This window comes from Nannobrachium achirus, assembly GCF_963921795.1.
Source record: "Nannobrachium achirus genome assembly, chromosome: 4".
NCBI lineage: Eukaryota > Metazoa > Chordata > Actinopteri > Myctophiformes > Myctophidae > Nannobrachium > Nannobrachium achirus.
In genome coordinates this window covers 25,457,249-25,475,607 of record NC_137813.1, presented here as the reverse complement: position 1 = coordinate 25,475,607, position 18,359 = coordinate 25,457,249, and the positions used below count along the sequence as shown (strand labels likewise).

Genomic DNA, 18,359 nt, shown 5'->3' with positions numbered 1-18,359 from the left:
GGGGGGGAGTGGGACTGAGTTACTAGGGTCCATTTTATACTTTAGCTATTGAAAAACAGCAGATATACAAGCTCACAGCGCGTACATCTGCTATCTTTGCTATATTCTTCTGTTTTTTGCTATCTTTGAATACAAGTATTTTTTAAGCGAACATTTGTAACTAAAATTTGCTTCTGGGGGGTCCCTCCCTGCCCTGGAACTAAATATTTTGAGATGGGGGCCGTGGCCAAATACATATCATTTTGGGGGTCCTTCACATGAAAAAGATTGAGCATCACTGACATAGAAACGTAGGTTTTTCAAAAAACCTTAAAGGACCTACACCATGAATTTTCACTTTTTCTATTTTAAAACCTTTTTTTGGGGTCCCACTGGCACCTTCTATCCTCACAAAGTCCTATTTCTGTACATTGTGTCTTTCTCTGGTTTTGGGAAGACAGAGATGAAAAGCTTTCCACGGGTTCTCAGAACAGTGCTGTTCTGAGAGTTGACGCATGTGACGTCACACGCGTTTCCCGTTTTTTTTTCAGTCAAAAATTTTTTTTTTTTTTTTTTCAATTTTTTTTTTTCAAAACTAAAAAAGAAAAAACTAAAAAAAAAAAAAAAATCAAAAACTTTTTTTTTCAAAAGTTTTTTTTTTCAAAAAAGTTTTTTTTCAAAAACTGTCAAAAAGTAAAAAAAAAAAAAAATTCAAAAAATTTTTTTTTTCAAAAAGCTTATTTTTTTTCTGGAAAAACCCCACTAGATGCGCCCCTGAGCAAACAGAGGCCGTTTTGGTATTGCAGCTGGAGAGCCTCATTATAGTAGAGCTAGAACAAACAAAAAGAATGGTCAGAGTGTTTGTTGAGGGTTAAAGGAGTAGTTCACCCCCAAAATGACTTTTTTTCTATTGATTACTCATGCCATGGAGAGTAGAGTTCAATAATATTTTTAGTTTTTTGTCACATTCCTAAGACATAAATGTGATAACACTAAATTTACCCCCATTCATTTCGGATGGTGACCCGTTTCAAAACGGGTCACCATCCGGAATCAATGGGGGTAAATGTACTCAAATCAAATTTTTGTCTTAGGAATGTGACAAAAACCAAAAAATATTATTGAACTCTACTCTCCATGGCATGAGTAATCAATAGAAAAAAAGTCATTTTGGGGGTGAACTACTCCTTTAAACCTGTCTAAGACTCAATTTTGAGCATATATTTATACAAAAAATATAGTTTTAAAAGCATGGTGTAGGCCTTTAAGGATTTGAAATATTCTTTTTTCGATTTAAAAAAAATAGCAGATCTACAGTACAAGCTCGCAGCGTGGCACTCAGTGCTGCACTGTGAGCTTGTATATCTGCTATTTTTCAAGAGTTAAAGCACAAAATAATGCGTAATAATGCGTTCCCAGTCTAAATGGGTTAAACCCCCTCCTCCCACTATGAAGAACATTCATGGGGGGCCCGCAGTGAATCCTTGTACCCAGGGCTGCGACACCCCTGGTTACCTGTGACCAGTAGCTGTGCCTGCTGAGCTAGGAGGTCCACCCTCCGCCGCAGCTCAGCGTCTCTGGCTTCCTCCTGGCTCCTCCTCTGAGCCTCCAGCTCAAAGCGCAGGTCTTGATTGATCTTCTGCAGTCGCTTCAACGCCATGGCTTGTGCTGCTGCGCTGGAGGTTGAAACAAGGCCATTCTGAAGGACGACAATGAGGTTTTATTAACTCAAGGTGAACTTTATAGGCCAGAGTTATTATTGGAGTTATTACTAATGCGTATTTGGCCCTGGACCCCATCTGAAGATATTTTGTGACAGAAAGAATTTGTGTTGTTAAAATGTTTCCAAAATATTCAATTATTTTCTAAATTTTCTAATGACTTTATTTTTAAATAGCCGATATATACAGTGTATAGGGTTTAAAAGTTAAATTATTTTTTATGCAATATTAACTAATTTTGCTGGGAACCCCCTGGAATCCTCTTAAGGAACGCTGGGGGTCTCCAGACCTGACTTTAGGAACCACTGTGTTAAGCCATGACCAGTAACTTAAAATGTTTTGAATAAGTCATAATTCTTTATATAATTTAGTTTATGCACAGACATATAAACTGGAAAATTAAGATTTATATTACACTCTGATGGAGAAAGAGCTAAAAAACTATCGATTGATATTTACTGGTTGATTTTGGCGAGTGCAATCTGGCCTCTACCTGTAAATGATAGTCTCGCATGGCCAGACTGTTGACTCCCGCGACTTGGAAATGCTCCCGTCATACAGTCTGGGGTAACGTAAGAAGAACGATGAGTATCCTGTTAAAGCGGAAGTGAAGCCTCCTCCCCACTTGCGTTTCAATTTGAAAAAACATTGATTTGAAGTTTATTTTTGAGAACACTCAATTTGAATACATTTATATAAACACTTTTAGAAAGGCCCTATTAGAAAATTGTCTAATTATTTGGGGGCCCATTTACAATACCCTCACTGCCCACCAAGTTGGAAACAGCTGGACTAGTTTATATTTTTATATTTTACACATTGACACAAACACATGCCCCATATGCATTCAAGCACATCAATCTCACCTCTTTGCCAGTGTGCTCTTCCCTTGCTTCCTTGTGCTCAGTCTCAGTCTTGAAACTTGTGTCTTGTGGCTCCAGTGTGGATGTGGAGCTGTCACCCCCAATCCCTTCTTCATACTGGGACCTTGCAAGACCCAGTGATGCATCAGTCACACCTGCTGGAAGGTTAGATTAGGCAGGTTAATGTATGTTTTGTAAAAACACCTGCATGAAGGCCAGACACTGAGACACACATTGGGCCCCTTTTTACCAAAAGAACTTCGGCTCTAGAACTGTTTTCCGTTCTAGATTCTTGGAACCTTAGTGCTTTCACGAACCGGCTTGCATTTCCACCAGTTTTAAGCAGAACCATTGTTACTTAGAGTTAGTCAGATAGCCCGCCTGGGGAGCAGGAGTGCCCAGTTACCCCTGGTTCAATTCCAGGCCTAGCCAGCGGAGCAATGTGTCGAATATGACCGGTCAAAGTGTCAATTTCAACAGGGAAAATTCAATTGTCAATGGCAGTTACCGTGTCCATTTTCTTTTCTTTTTTTTAACAACGATTTTTGCCTGGCTTTTGCCATTGTTTATATCACATCTGCATCTGTAGACCAGTGACATGCCCACTTCCGGGCAAGAAATATATATATTTTTTTTTTCTTTTTTTTTGGTTCCAGTTCCGAACCAACTTTTAGGGTTGTGAACCAATTCATTTTCAGTAGAAACACTATGAACTCGTTCACAACAATACATTTAAATGTATTGTTACATGTGTTGTTCTCCCATGTTTATTGGGGAAGACGGAAAAGCACTCTGACATTCTATTTTATTTCGTTCATTAACACACCTGCCTGAGGAGGTCCAATAACAAGGGGGCGCTGAAATGAGAGGCTCCTTCCACTGTTTTGCCCCTCCCCCTCCTCCTCCTCCTCTTCCTCCTCCTCCTCCTCCTCCTTCAGCAGGTCCCCGAGAGACTGTGAGGACGACGAGGAGGGTAGAGAGGACACTAGTGACGCCACAGGAGACAAGGAATCTGGTGACATCTCAGAGCTGCCGCCTGTGCCGCTCCGCCCTCTCCCTGGCTCCTGCTGCTTCTTCTGTTGACGGCCGGCTTCTGTCCAGTCCAACGTTTTGCACCACACCTCTGTGTTGCTTTGTCCACGGTCTGTACTTCCTACAGCCCCAGCCGGCTGGGAGTCGGACCGCTGGGACTTCAACGGAGTCCTCGGTTCTGGAAGGGAGCTGCGTAGATAGCAAGATGTGGGGGGAATCTGTTTTAACACCATTAACAGATTCTACAAATCCTTCTAAATTAGTAGTTCTTGAACTTTTTTTAAACTTTTTTCAAAATCCTAACTTTTATTTTTTAATGTATGATATTATGTATAGCTAAAATCTGAAATGAATCTTTCCCGGTTTTAATTGGATAATTGCATTAATTGGATTGTGTGTAATTTGGGCCTTCATTTAATCCAAAATCATGTGTTTGTGTGTGTGTGTGTGTGTGTGTGTGTGTGTGTGTGTGTGTGTGTGTGTGTGTGTGTGTGCGTGTGTGCGTGCGTGCGTGCGTGTGTGCGTGCGTGCGTGCGTGCGTGCGTGCGTGCGTGCGTGCGTGCGTGCGTGCGTGCGTGCGTGCGTGCGCGCGCGCGCGCGCGTGTATGCGTGCGTGGGTGTGCGTGTGTATGTGTGAATAAAATGTCTTCTATTGAGACATTTACGTAGATCCTGTGTCTGGTTTGACACAACCTTTTTGGTTTGACACATATCTTTACCTGAAGGTCAAAATTCAATTTCTCCCCTGAGTAAGAAGTGGTAAACATTTCATTTCAGCACTTACGCAGATGACTCGGGTTCACATCCAGGGTAGAACAGGAAATTTACATTAGCCATGGACTGTACACAAACATACAATATTTCACATGTTTTTCACGTACCTGGTGACATCAGGGGTGAGAGTTGGCCTGACATTCTTCAGTACTGCCTGGACCCAGCTATGTCTGATCCCAGCAGTCATCCCACAGAGGGTGTACACTCCCTCTTTAGTCTGTGAAAATAAAACGACAAACTCTATGTGAGACTTATACATTTTTTAGATGACAACATTCAACACAGTTCTCCATCTAAATCTGCTATGATATACTATTTGTGAACGGTTTCTAATAATATTACAAATCGAATACCTTTTCATACTGAACTGAATTGAGAAAATGTTAAGATAATAATAGGCCTTGAACTCACATGAATTTGAAAGCCATAGTTCTTCTCAGCTGGGTATTCTGTGATGTCATAACACGTGGACACGTTTATATCACCGCCTACGTCCCCTGCCTGAAACACACAGTGGTAAATATCCAGTGTTGGAAGAAGAAGTACACAGATTGTTTACTTAAGTAAAATGAGTAATACCACAATATTATAGGAACAATGTGTTACAAGTAAAAGACCTGTATTCAAGACAATTTGTATTCAGCTTGAGTTAAAGTACAAAGGTATTGGGATCAAAATATACTTTTATACAGTATCAAAATAAATGCAAAGCAAAATTTGACAAACCTTCTCAAAAATAGCCAAAGTAGGTTAATGTATGTTTTGTAAAAACGTATCTATGGAATAGAGTATAAAGTACCGGTATAAGGAAATAAATACTCAAGTAAAGTAAATGTACATTTTAATACAGTAGCCTACTTGAGTAAATGCACTTAATTACTTTCCCCCACTGTAAATATCGATATGTTACACTGTATCTACAGAAACTGAATCTTTCTATATGTCATAATCTGCCATAACCTTGCTTTCCAACGTCAATAACAACTCAGGACAAATGTTAGAACTACAGTATGACTTATGAGCTTTGTTTGAATTTAGGTAAAAAGTGTATTACACACCTTCTCAGCGCCTGAATCTCTGTAGAACCTCAGGCTCTGGTCAGTCAGGACAAACCAACGTTTCTGCCACTACAGTATAGGGAGCATAGTCAGAGGTGAGAACACAATAACCCATGTTTGATTTAATGGGAATAGATTAAAACTCCTAATCTGTCAAAAACAGTCATTCGTTATATGAATCCCTCTTCCTGTGCACAGAGTCAAGGCCATGTTCACCTGTCCATCTGTATCCTTTTGCATCATCCATCCTTTCTTAAAGTTGAGTAGGTCAGGCTGGGGAGGGAAGTAAAGAATTACATTTCAACAGTTAACATTTTAAGTCCACATTCAAATGACCAACATCTATTATTGCTTTTAGTGTTGTTGCTGATAATGTAATGTATTGTCTGTAATTATGATTAACTGAGTACAATGGACCACAATGGAAACAAGGCACCAACCTGCTCATTGGGAGTATGGTAGTTAGGGTTTAAGTGTCTTGCTCAAGGACACTTAGACAATAACTAAGGGGAAGCCAATAATGGGTAAAAAGTGCATCTTGAAAATAGAAGTACCTGGGACTTCAGTCGGTTGCAGTGCTGATTGCAAGCAGCATCAGAACTCATTGCAGATGAGGACGCTGGCTCCAAAGCGCTACTGCTTTGCATCTTTGTAGCATTATCAACATCACACAGGCACAAACATAGAAAACACAACAATAGGTTGATTAATTACTATTGCAGAACAACAAATTGCATGGATCACACTGACTCCCTTATTGGAAGTACAGTGAAAATATTGTAGAGAGCAGCAATGAGTAGAAAAACACCAGGAGCAAACTAATTATGAATGTTTAATTATGGACTTGATGGAAAATAAGCAACCTTTCAATTTAGATGGAACAATTATCAAAAGTCTCTTTTTGCTCTCAACTCTGAGGATGGGTGTTCACTCTTTATTTGATAGCTCAGCACTGAATGTTCAATGCCAGCTTCAGTACCGCAAAATGAAAACACTTTAGGGCGTTGGGGGTTAATACGCCCTATTTTAGAACAGAAAATCTGAAATAGCTCATCTACAATTCACAGTGTGTCCAGTTATGACACATTGTGAACTAGAAGATGTGCTATTTTCAAACTCTTTGCCTATAATGAAATGCCCAAGATTAGGGACACCAAGTGGCAAATTCTTTACATAGGCCTACAATACTTCTATAGATATGCAGATGGACTGGCGAAGAGACAGACAGACAGACAGACAGACAGACAGACAGACAGACAGACAGACAGACAGACAGACAGACAGACAGAAAGACAGACAGACAGACAGACAGACAGACAGACAGACAGACAGACAGACAGACAGACAGACAGACAGACAGACAGACAGACAGACAGACAGACAGACAGACAGAATCCATTCATCCAGAACCTGGTCACACTCACATCCATTCATTCTCTGGTTTAGTGCAGATGAAGCAGCTGATTAGTGTTTGGTTGTATGTGCTTTTACTGTTTTGCTAAGCCTTTTGAAGCGTTACTCTGAGCTAAGACTTCCACTGACAACAGAGACGGCTGCCACCACTGTCATTCCTGACAAACAAACAAACATAATGAACAAACATGCATGTAAACATATTACACTATTACATGCTAACTGCTCATAGAAACATGTTTCCAAGTTCACGACACAAACCACATGGACACTTTGAATTGCTGCTCTTACCTCCTGTGCTGGATCTTGTGAACGGAGGAGCGGCAGAGAGCGGGGAGGTATGGAGGGGGGGGGGGGGGGGGGGGGGGGGGGGGGCTCGCAGAGAAGCGGCTCTTCAGTCTAGCTGCGAGAGATGCTGGTCTGCTTTCTTCATGGACAACACAGCGGTGGCCCTGGTCCAGTTCCTACCAGCCTTGCTGTCAGTGGCATCCAAATCACCACTCCTTGTGCTGAGACCAGCTTTTAGAACTGCTGCCACTACCACCAGCTTACATCCACTATTTGCATCTGCCAGAGAGAGAGAGAGAGAGAGAGAGAGAGAGAGAGAGAGAGAGAGAGAGAGAGAGAGAGAGAGAGAGAGAGAGAGAGAGAGAGAGAGAAAGTAATAATGCACAGAGGCAAGCACTTACACACAGAAATCAGTCTGTAACAATGAGCAAGAGCATAAATGTGGCAAAAACACTTGGCAAGAATATTAAAGTCAAATGTCTCCTCCTATGCAATTGCATACTCTTTGACACATGCAATCCTCTCACTACCCTTTAATCCATACACAATCTCTTAATTTGCTTAAGTGCCATCTGACCAATGCTGTGGTCACATGGCACACCCACCCACCCACACACCCACCCACCCACCCACACACACACACACACACACACACACACACACACACACACACACACACACACACACATCCCATGCACAAGCATGCATACACACACACACACACACGCGCGCGCGCACGCACGCACGCACGCACGCACGCACGCACGCACGCACGCACGCACGCACGCACGCACGCACGCACACACACGCACACACACACACACACACACACACACACACAGACACACACACACACACAAGCACGCACACGCGCGCGCGCACACACACACCGATACACACACACACACACACACACACACACACACACACACACACACACACACACAGCGTGGTGCATGTAGACAGTCCATTCCACAGGGTGGAGAGTAAATAATCTTGAGTGCTGCAACCTCATCAACCATACAGAGACAATCAATGACAGGATAAATCTCAGGTTGAACCACATGACAGGGAAATCAATTAGCTCAGACTGAGAAGTCCTGACTGCTGCTTGTGCAGATGTGAGCAGCGTCCAGTTTGAACAAAAGCCTGTGAAAGCAAAATTACACCAAATGCTCACACTTTGACCAACAAAGAAATGTATATTGTATTTATTTTACTCCATAAAATGTATGTATGGAGCAGTTGGGGGTTCAGTGCCTTGCCCTAGTCTAGGGCACTTCTGTGGTGTTTTATGTGGCCATTCACTTCCAAACCCAGTTGTTTTATTGCCGGTCTAGGGGACCAAACCATGAACCTTTAGGGCACAAACATGCTCCTCTGACCTTAAGCTCAAACATAAGTAGAGTTCAAGGTTAGGGCTGCCTAGGCTTAGGGACAAAGCCCACCAGTGACAAAAAGCCAATTTTACTGCACAACCTCACTGTCATTATTTGTTCAAGTTTAAACTGTTAAAGTTTAGAAATCTCATGGGCCAACTTACACCTTGACTTGGATCAACTTACCCTAACCTGGGGCAAGTTGAGCCACTTGACCACTTCTTTTTAATAAGTCATGTTTGTATGGCCCTTTTTCATATACACATACACATATACACATCATTTCAAATGATAGAAGACATCCTGTATATATATAAATACTGGTATGTCTAGATCATACATGGGCAACTGGCAGCCCGGAGGCCACATGTGGCCCTCACATTCACTTAATGCGGCCCACAGGTTAATATCAGAATACTGAGATATTATTGATTTCGGATGTTACAATTCCAAACATGACCCGCTTTAATTACTTCAGTCTTAACCTCGCCCACCAGGCTTTCTGAGAGAAAGCCTGGTGTTCGTTCACAACAGGACGTTTGGTTTCCGCCTAAAGCGCGGAAACCACTAGAAGAAGCGGCGTCGCTTTGATTTGGTTCCCTCCGTTTGTTTCCCCAATCTAGCTATTAAAATGCTCGAGTAGCCTAGTGTAGTCTTTCCAGTCGCTACGAGTTGGACTAAAAGATGCATATACCAAACATATTTTTCAAAAGCAAAACTACTCCGCATCAAGGACTTTATTAGGTAGGTCCTAAAAGTATGTCCTTGAGCGCAGGGGAATTATTTTGGGGGATAGTTCCGGCCAAATTGTAGTCCTTTTATACTACAACATGACGTTTTGTGGTTTCCGCTCCAGACCGGTTACAAGCCCGAAAAGTGAAGTGATCCCAGACTACTTCAGTCTATGTGGTTAGTACCTAAAATTAAATAAAAATTCAGGATTCCATTTCAAAAAGATCTAAAAATAATTCAGGATTCCAATTCAAAAATATCTAAAAATAATTCAGGATTCCAATTCAAAAATAGCAAAAATAGCAGATCTACAAGCTCAAAACGTGTCGCACTAGATCGGCTATTTTCCACTGTATATGCATTGTGGCCCTCTGGAGTGAGTGTGAAAATATAGTGGCCATCATCAAAGTTGCCCACCCCTGGTCTAGATGTTTTGATTTTACTGCCATCTCACTTTTTCTTGCTTCCAGGGCAACGTAAGTGAAAAGTGTTTCATCTTACCCCATTCTCCCGTAGATATACTATGGGATAATGTTTTACAAGTACTGTAGGCTAGGCTTTTTGATAGATAGCCAACTAAAGCATATATGTGCTCGTTTCATCCATCTGATCCAATCAATTATGTACATTTAAAAGCAGACAGCGGTGCATTCAGTATGAAAACTCTGTATGATACAGTGCACAAATCATATATTCACCTATTTTTTCATGACTCCATTACCTCCCTTTTGTTATTAGATTTTGGTCTCAAGAAGCTGTTGTTCAGATGTCCTCCTTGGTAATCCACTGAAACCACAGTCCAGAGTCAGTCCAGTGAGTCCACAGCTACAGTATGTGCAAGAAAATATCATCAGTAGAAACCTAGATGACGTTACTCTGTACGATTTACCACACAGCCCAAGACATCTCTAAAAACTGTAAGAACTCTGGCAAAACAAGGCAGACCAAAATCCAACCATCCATACTACAGTGTGCTTACACATGACATGTGCAACATGTTTTTGAAAAACACTCACTCACACACACACACACACACACACACACACACACACACACACACACACACACACACACACACACACACACACACACACACCTAATCCCATACAGAGTTAACACCCATAGAGTTATAAATTTAACACAGCCTATTAGAGTTTTGCAGGGTCAAGTCAACAGCTCAACACAAGATTATCACATTCAAAGAAATACCCTATTTTGAACTTGACATTCCTCCCACTAATGACCTCTTCAAATGTTAAAATTTTGGAAAAACACTATTCCACACAAACTGCTCCCCATTTTAACCACTAGTTAAACCATATTGTATAAGTTGTGTGTGGGGCGGGAGGAATTCTGTTTACAATTTATTTTGAGAAAATAATAAAACATTTGGTCTCCTTTACCGACACCTTCCACTGTAAACATGTATGGCCATTCCTATTGGCTTATGGCCACGTGACCTCACAGCTGATTTGCCTGCACGCATGCCATGGAGCGTTTTTGCTTTGCTGGTCAATTCCCAGACTGCGGTAAATTCATTTGCGGATTACAGATCCGGTCTAGAGCGGATACGGAAAATGTACGTGCGCTTTGTTTGTATCGGCGGTTTGTGAGAGCGAGGGAATGTTACCGGATATAGCAGGCGGGCGGGCTCTAGACCGGATCAGCTCACTGAGCAGTGACTAGACACCAATCCTGCTCTCAGATCCTAAAATAGCCGATCCACAAGCTCACAACGCGTCGCCGCGGGACGCGTTGTGAGCTTGTGGATCTGCTATTTTGAAGCGCGAGCCCGTAATACGACGAAGTATAAAAACGTGGCTTTACGAGCCAGCCTTGTTGCAACACAACAACAAACGCCAGTTCGGAGTGAAAGCGCTATAGTAGCAGCACACGACACAATTTTGTAACGTAGCTATTATTATGGCACAGGCTGTAGCGCCAGTAAACGTCCTTGAAATCAACAACTCTCCGATCCACGTAGAGCACGACAAGAAGCGGCGGCAGTTTGTTATAAGACTGAACGGTACGTTCCACCATGACATGACGTTAATACTCTCTCTGCCTGGCATGCTAGCTTGTAAGTGCTAGCTACTGTGTTTTGGATTTTAAACACATCTAAAAAGACAACACCACCAAGGAGTGGACCGTGACGTCAAAAGGAGATTCTGAGGCATGTGTGTCAAAAATGACAACAAAAACAAAACAACGTAACGTTACGTTAAACTACTACATTTTTCCAGTTGGTATAGCCGTTTTTTTTGTCGAAGGAAATAAGGGTCGTCCGACTTTAGTTTTTCTCCTCTTTGGAGCACTTCCGTGTTCCATTACTTTAGGTTATGTATGTCTTATGTGTGACATCCTAGGCTCTGTGCTAACTCTGTCGTCTATCGTCACCTTGTGGTTGTGGATAAATTTATCAATTCCTCATTGAGTCAATGTAGCATCAGGAGGCCATGTATTTGTTCAGATTAGTAAGTCACTGACTGTGTCATTATTGCTTCACGTTGGTGGGACACATTTGCAAATATGACCGTTCATTTCCTTTATTCCCTAAAAATCCACACCTTCTAACTTCCTTTGATCTCAGGCATTAAATATAATCTTAGACATTATTCTTAATTTAATCGTGAGATGAGAGGAGGGCCTTTCGGACGCTTTCAGAGTTAGTGTGTGTGTGTGTGTGTGTGTGTGTGTGTGTGTCTGTCTGGTTTTTATTACTATGTGAGGACCATATGTCCCCACAAGTATAGTAGAATTGGAGAAATAGACATTGTGGGGACCAAATAGTAGGTCGGTCCCCATTAGGGTTAGGTTTAGGGATAGAGGTTAATGTCCTAAGTAGGTCGTGTGTGTGTGTGTGTGTGTGTGTGTGTGTGTGTGTGTGTGTGTGTGTGTGTGTGTGTGTGTGTGTGTGTGTGTGTGTGTGTGTGTGTGTGTGTGTGTGTGTGTGTGTGTGTGTGTGTGTGTGTGTGTGTGTGTGTGTGTGTGTGTGTGTGTGTGTGTGTGTGTGTGTGTGTGTGTGTGTGTGCGCGCGCGCGCGCCGTACCAGGCCTGTCAATGTCATCAGAGTAGCTAGTTACCCAACAACACCCCAAGTCATTACCTTTGATTTCTCTGCATTTCAAACATCACCCTTTATGCACCAGGTAATGCAACCTCCACTGACCTCCATTCAGAAACACCCCCACTTAGAAACATCCCCATTCAGAAATAACCCCACCGAGGTTGGGGGTTAGGTTTAGGTGACACCTCCATTTAGAACAATGTCAATCTTCTGAATGGCAATGTTTCTGATTCACAACAATGACATGTACTGTGTCATTGTCATGTCTTCACTCTAAACGTGGTTGTTGGAGCCTTTTAATGTGAAGCACTGTAAAAGCACACAGGAGGATATATAGATACAGATATAGATAGATATGTCAAACCATTTTGTGAAAATAGTCGATTTACAAGTTCACAGGTGAGCTTGAAGATCTGCTATTTTCACAAAATGTATCTGGAACCGAGTCAAACAAAATGTAATGCCTCAACTCAACTTCTACAAGTGCTTGTCAGGGTGGGGTGTCCCTAGCTCAAATATGATTATTTTGTGGGGTCACGGCCTGAAAATGTTGATAACCACTGCGCTATACAGCCATACATTTTTCAAATTACTTAACTATGCCAGTGGTTCATTGGGACCAATGGCATCTTACCGTAATCATAATTCTATGCCCTTTACGCACTGTTTAGGTGGCATGCTTCAGTGTGTCCTGTTGCTTCATGCCTAGACATTTGTTTTGCTGGCTCAGCTGGACAGTGAGGTCATCTCAGAGAGAGTAGCCATTGAGTAAAGCCTGGTAGACACAAGGCTGATTAGAACCAAAGGAGAGATGAGACAAAGACATCACAATTCTTTCGGCTTCAAGGGTATAAGTACCAGTCCCAAGGGAGAAAGTGTGTTGAAGACACTGACTCATGCTGTACTTAGCATGAACTGATGCAACATTCAGTGGTTACAATCTGTTGGTTAGGTTGGGCTCTTTTCAATGTCTGCAGGCTTTGTGATTCACTGAGCCAGACCATAGGCCGAGAATGAGTTGGGATCTGAGTGAGGTGTGGACAGCTATATGGGCACAGTACAGAATATTCATTGTATCAACCAAAAATGAAGTAAGATGGAGGAAAACCTGAGGTTGGAATACAGCAGACTGAGATCCACTGTTTTTCTTTTAGCACTGTGTTCCCACCCCGCTCCTCACGCGCTCCCGGCCAATGGTGGTCATTGTTGCAGGAGAAATAAGCAACCAGGTCTATGAAAACAAGCCCAAAAGAAGCGACTAACGAGCACTGTAAAGTAAACCTATATACATTGGCTATTTGAAAATAACCGACTTACAAGCTTACGTGTTGCGCTTGTAGATCTGCTATTTTAGGGGAAAAGTGTAATTTTAAATAAACATTTTAACAATACAAATCTGGTATGGGAGTCCCTGAAACAAAATATTTTCAGATGGGGATACGTGGACAATTACATATTAGTTTGGGGGTCCTTGACATGAAAATGTTTGAGAACCACTGGTTTAAACAACATTAGGAAGCAAGCCAAAATAAGCAAGTACACGTTTGAAGCAAGCCCAAAAAACAGCAACCCGCAACTACCAATTTAACAAGCGACTTTACCGAAAAACAAGCCCATAGTCGCTTGCATGTCAACACTGATTGGAGCACTGAGGAGCACGATGGCTGCGCTAAGTACTCCTCTTCACTGCCCCCCCCCCCTTAACAAGGCATGTCTGGTACAGACCCTGCCACTGTTACAAAATAATATATTGCGTGGGAACATCATATTCCATTTCGAGCATGTAGCAACAATCAATCAACTTTATTTGTATAGACTGAGGGTCCATTAAAAAAATAAACAACATAAAAACACTATACTACTACTGCTCCACCTTTTGTTTTCTCGATAGTATATGCTTGCAATCAATATAAGCAACTTGAAGTTTATACATGCTTGCCTTCCTGAACTTAACCCACAGGGGGGCGGAATAGTACAGTATGCTCTCAGAAGTGGTTTTACCTTCACATCAATTGAACATGAATGGAATTTCCTCCCCAGCATGTTAGCTTGAGCATATAATATACAACGCCGTCTAGATCATCATCAGTCTGGTTATATAACATGTCCCAGATACTTAGCTTTGCTGCACACAGCACCTGACAGAAAGATGGAAAGGAGAGGTTGTTATCCCCTCACGTTCTTCAGGTCATTCTAACAGTCTTCTAAGCAACAGTCCTAATCTAATTTTGAAACCTAAAGTAAAAGATTCAATCAAGTCTGCAGACCCAGACAAAATGGGTCTCAAAATCACTCTTTTAACACAAGCAAACACATTCTGACAATATATGAAAACATGGCACCTGTTAATGTAGTTTTAGAAATCCTACCAGATGGGATCAAATCTCAGAATAAACAAAATATGAGAAATATGAGCACCATAGGTACTGTTTGTTTCTGTCCATAGGATCACATGACCGTGCAGTACTTCTGTACGAGTATGTGGGCAAGAAGACTGTGGACTTGCAGCACACTGAAGTTCCAGATGCTTACAGAGGGAGAGGTATTGCCAAGCACCTGGCTAAGGTAGGACCTTATTATAAATGCCTTCTGTGGAAGTTGAATGCCTTCTGTCAAGTCACTGTACAGAAATTATGAAGTCATGGAGAAGAGTGTTGCCCCGCTGAAGCCAGACTCATAAAACACTCATGGCTACTTGTAAAAGTGTGATCTAGTTCCTGCAGTGAGAATGTAAAATTCTGAAGTCAAAAAACTGTTTTCAACTGGATGCGACTGTGAATTTCTATTCAAACAACAGACAAGATTTCAAGCATGAGATAAAGGATACATTAAATGGTTGGGAGTTGTGGGACCTTAATGTGTGGAACGATTGAGTGGACGTATTGTGGTGATGCACTGTATTACCTGGGGAAAATAATGGATAAAATACATTTGGAATTTTAAGCTCAAAAGCAGCAGAAAATATGGCACCTCGAATTACCAATGTAGTGCTTTGAGGTAGTTTGAAGACATGTTTGTAAGTTTATCCAAGTCCACATTCCACCACCACAAGTTAAGGGTGTCATTTGAATTAAACACCTGAATGTTTACGTTTAACATTTTTCTATAGATTAAAGGTAGGGTAAGTGATATTCTTTTGGTTAAAACAAATGTTTTTGTTAAAAGGTTATAGAACTAGATTGTGATAAATAATAAATATATAACTGGCCTTAACGCTTTAAAGTAGCCTGACAGTGCACCGTGGGTTCGAGTACCGACCCCGACAATCTTTGCTGCATCACTCTCTCCCTGTTTCCTGTCAATCTCCACTTTCCACTATAAATAAAGGCAGAAAAAGGCCCTAAAATATCTTTGATACATATTATTTTATAATGAAGTCAATGGTGATTGGATGAGCATCATAGACTGGCCACAAAGTCTGAGATTCACAAGGTCATGCTGTTATTATACTTCTTGTTTGGTATCACCTGTCAAGGTTCCAAGTGAGCTGGAGTGATGCCAAAAGGTGATGTGACATCACTGCAGATTACTGATTGTTCATAGAGAATCATCACTAGCATCAGTGGACTCCTTTAAAGTGTGGACGTTCCCAAATATTGATAACAAACTTTTAAATTGGCATAAAATCAATGCAACCAAATAGCAAGCGCTGTTTATATTGCTGTTTGGTGAAATCAGATGAAAAAACCTGTTTATATAATTTATGTTTATATATATTTATTTCTTTATTTTATTGTTTTCTGTTTGTAGGCAGCCATGGATTTTGTGGTGGAAGAGGACCTGAAAGCCCACTTGACATGCTGGTACATTCAGAAATATGTCAAAGAGAATCCTCAGCCTCAATACTTTGACCATATATATCAATGACCCCACAAGACACCGTTCTGAGAAGGGGTTGCGTGTGCGGGAACATACTCCAAAGGGGAAACAATGTCCACATGCTTTGAGGTTGGAGAGAAACTTGACAACTGAAGGACCTTCCAAGCTTTGCCAGACACTACTTTGTGTGGATCCAAGTGAGAGATTTGCACATGGCAAAGCTTCTGTCACGTGAATGCACGGGTGAACAGTGGGTGGTGTTCATAAACGGCGAGATACAGACTCGCCACACAGACTCGCCACATTGGGGAAGTGAATCATGATACAGTTAGTTGATCGTTCACATTCTTCAGGGGCACGAGTAGAACCCAACCAAAGCTCAAGCCTATTACATCAGTGGTTCTCAAACTTTATTATTTCAAGGAAACCATAGCTCTGAGAGTCATTTTACACTCTCAGAGTAACAGACCTGTAAGGGAGCCTTTGGAACCCCCTCTACTTGAGGAATCGTGAGGGTCCCTGGCCCCACTTTGAGAAACACTGTATTACACCATAATAAAATAAAATGCATAACATGTATGGTAGATGATAGATAGACCCATGTCATTTACTACAGAAGCAAGGCATGGCCATGCAATAGAGCAGATGGGGAAATAAGTGATAGACAAGTATGACAAATAGAATTCTGTGATCTTTTGGATCAAACCGGGAGTGGCTTCACTTATCATGGCTAATTGAAAATTTGATTTGCCATTTTGTGGACATGCAGGTGATGCCATTTGCTTTGGATTTTTCTTTTTCTTTACCACCTTCCATACCTGTCTTTTTTAGTTCACTTAACATACTGTAGGTCTGAAATGATAACTTGGGCTACTCAGTAGTAAATGCCATATGCAGCACTGGAATTTGAACATATTGGGCTGATAGAATTGAAAGGGAATCTTTCACCAGGCCTTGCAATTCAAAAGAGATGTTCTGTTTAGGCAATATATGTCACAGTGAGATGGGTGGTAAAGTATTCTGGGATCTTTGAGCTACTGTATATGTTAATACATGTTAACCGAGTATTTTTCTTCCCACAGGTGATTGATTTAATTAGTAGGCATTTACTTTCCAAACTTGCTATTACATTATAATTATTTAATTAACATTATTTTTCCACTAAGCATTTGCATGAAGCATCTTCAATTAAGATCGTCTTTAAAATGCACTTAAGATTTCCTTAAAATTGGGCAATGAAACTACGCAGAAAGGATGTTTGATAAAGTTCAGCAAAATAACAACTAAGAACAAACTGGTGTCAGAGTGGCTCATGTGTCTCTTGAATAATTCTTGCTCATGACAATCTCCCTTTCTGAAGGGAACAACACCTCAGGTTTTGCAACACTACCTTGCATGGTAGATACTGTATGGACATACAGACTATTCATGTTCGATTTTGACCATGGTCCATGATATAAGTACATATACGTCAATCAACTGTGATGTCTGTGCTCCTAGTAGAAAGTATAAATTCAATTCATTCTTGTAGGGCGAAACGGGTCTCAACATCACAACTTTAGTACAAACGGTAGATTCTGTAGTACAGGCTCTCTGTATGTGTGAGAGATGATTTTAGACCTTTTTCACCTACAATAATTGAATCACTACTTCTAGTTCCTTGACCACAGAAAGCAGAAGCAACGGTTAAAGGTAATTACAAATATTTGGACTTCCATCATGGCCTACCAAAGTTCATCATCACTTCAAAGTGCCAGTTACACCACGTGGTTATCGATGTATAATTTACATTCTTGTTTGTGCTCTGCTATGGCAAGGGCCAAAATGTACTCCTTGCCATTATATTATTGGCTAGCTCAAAATCTTGTTTATTCTTACTTTTGTTTTACTAAATAAAATAACTCACTCAAACACTCATTGCAGGTGGTTTAATGACTTAAATGAACAGTATTGGAAATGACGGTGTCATTGATTGTTTACAGGTTACAACAAATAATATTGTGTATTCCAAAGGATACTAGTGGGTGCTGGCTGGGCTAAAAAATACTTGAAACCTGTTAAAACCGGGAAAGCTTCAGTGTCATTTCAGATTTTTGCTCACTTCGCATGGTATCAAACAGGACACATGCATATCTCCTTATGGGCCGTTCTGTCCTGGTGATGTCTGTTTCTGCATACTTTCTATGACGTTAGTCTTGTGTGAGCTGTTATTACTGCATAATGATAGCGACACA

At 41.2% G+C, this 18,359-nt stretch overlaps 1 protein-coding gene across 1 annotated transcript; it reads left to right on the top strand.

The window, feature by feature from the left end:
* The first annotated feature begins 11,110 nt into the window (after positions 1-11,110).
* natd1 (protein NATD1) lies at positions 11,111-18,016 on the top strand. The gene is made up of 3 exons (XM_080724206.1): positions 11,111-11,265; positions 14,753-14,871; positions 16,057-18,016. Exons 1-3 carry the CDS (start codon positions 11,163-11,165, stop codon positions 16,171-16,173), a joined length of 339 nt encoding a protein of 112 aa, XP_080580332.1. The 5' UTR covers positions 11,111-11,162; the 3' UTR covers positions 16,174-18,016.
* The last annotated feature ends 343 nt before the right edge of the window (positions 18,017-18,359 follow it).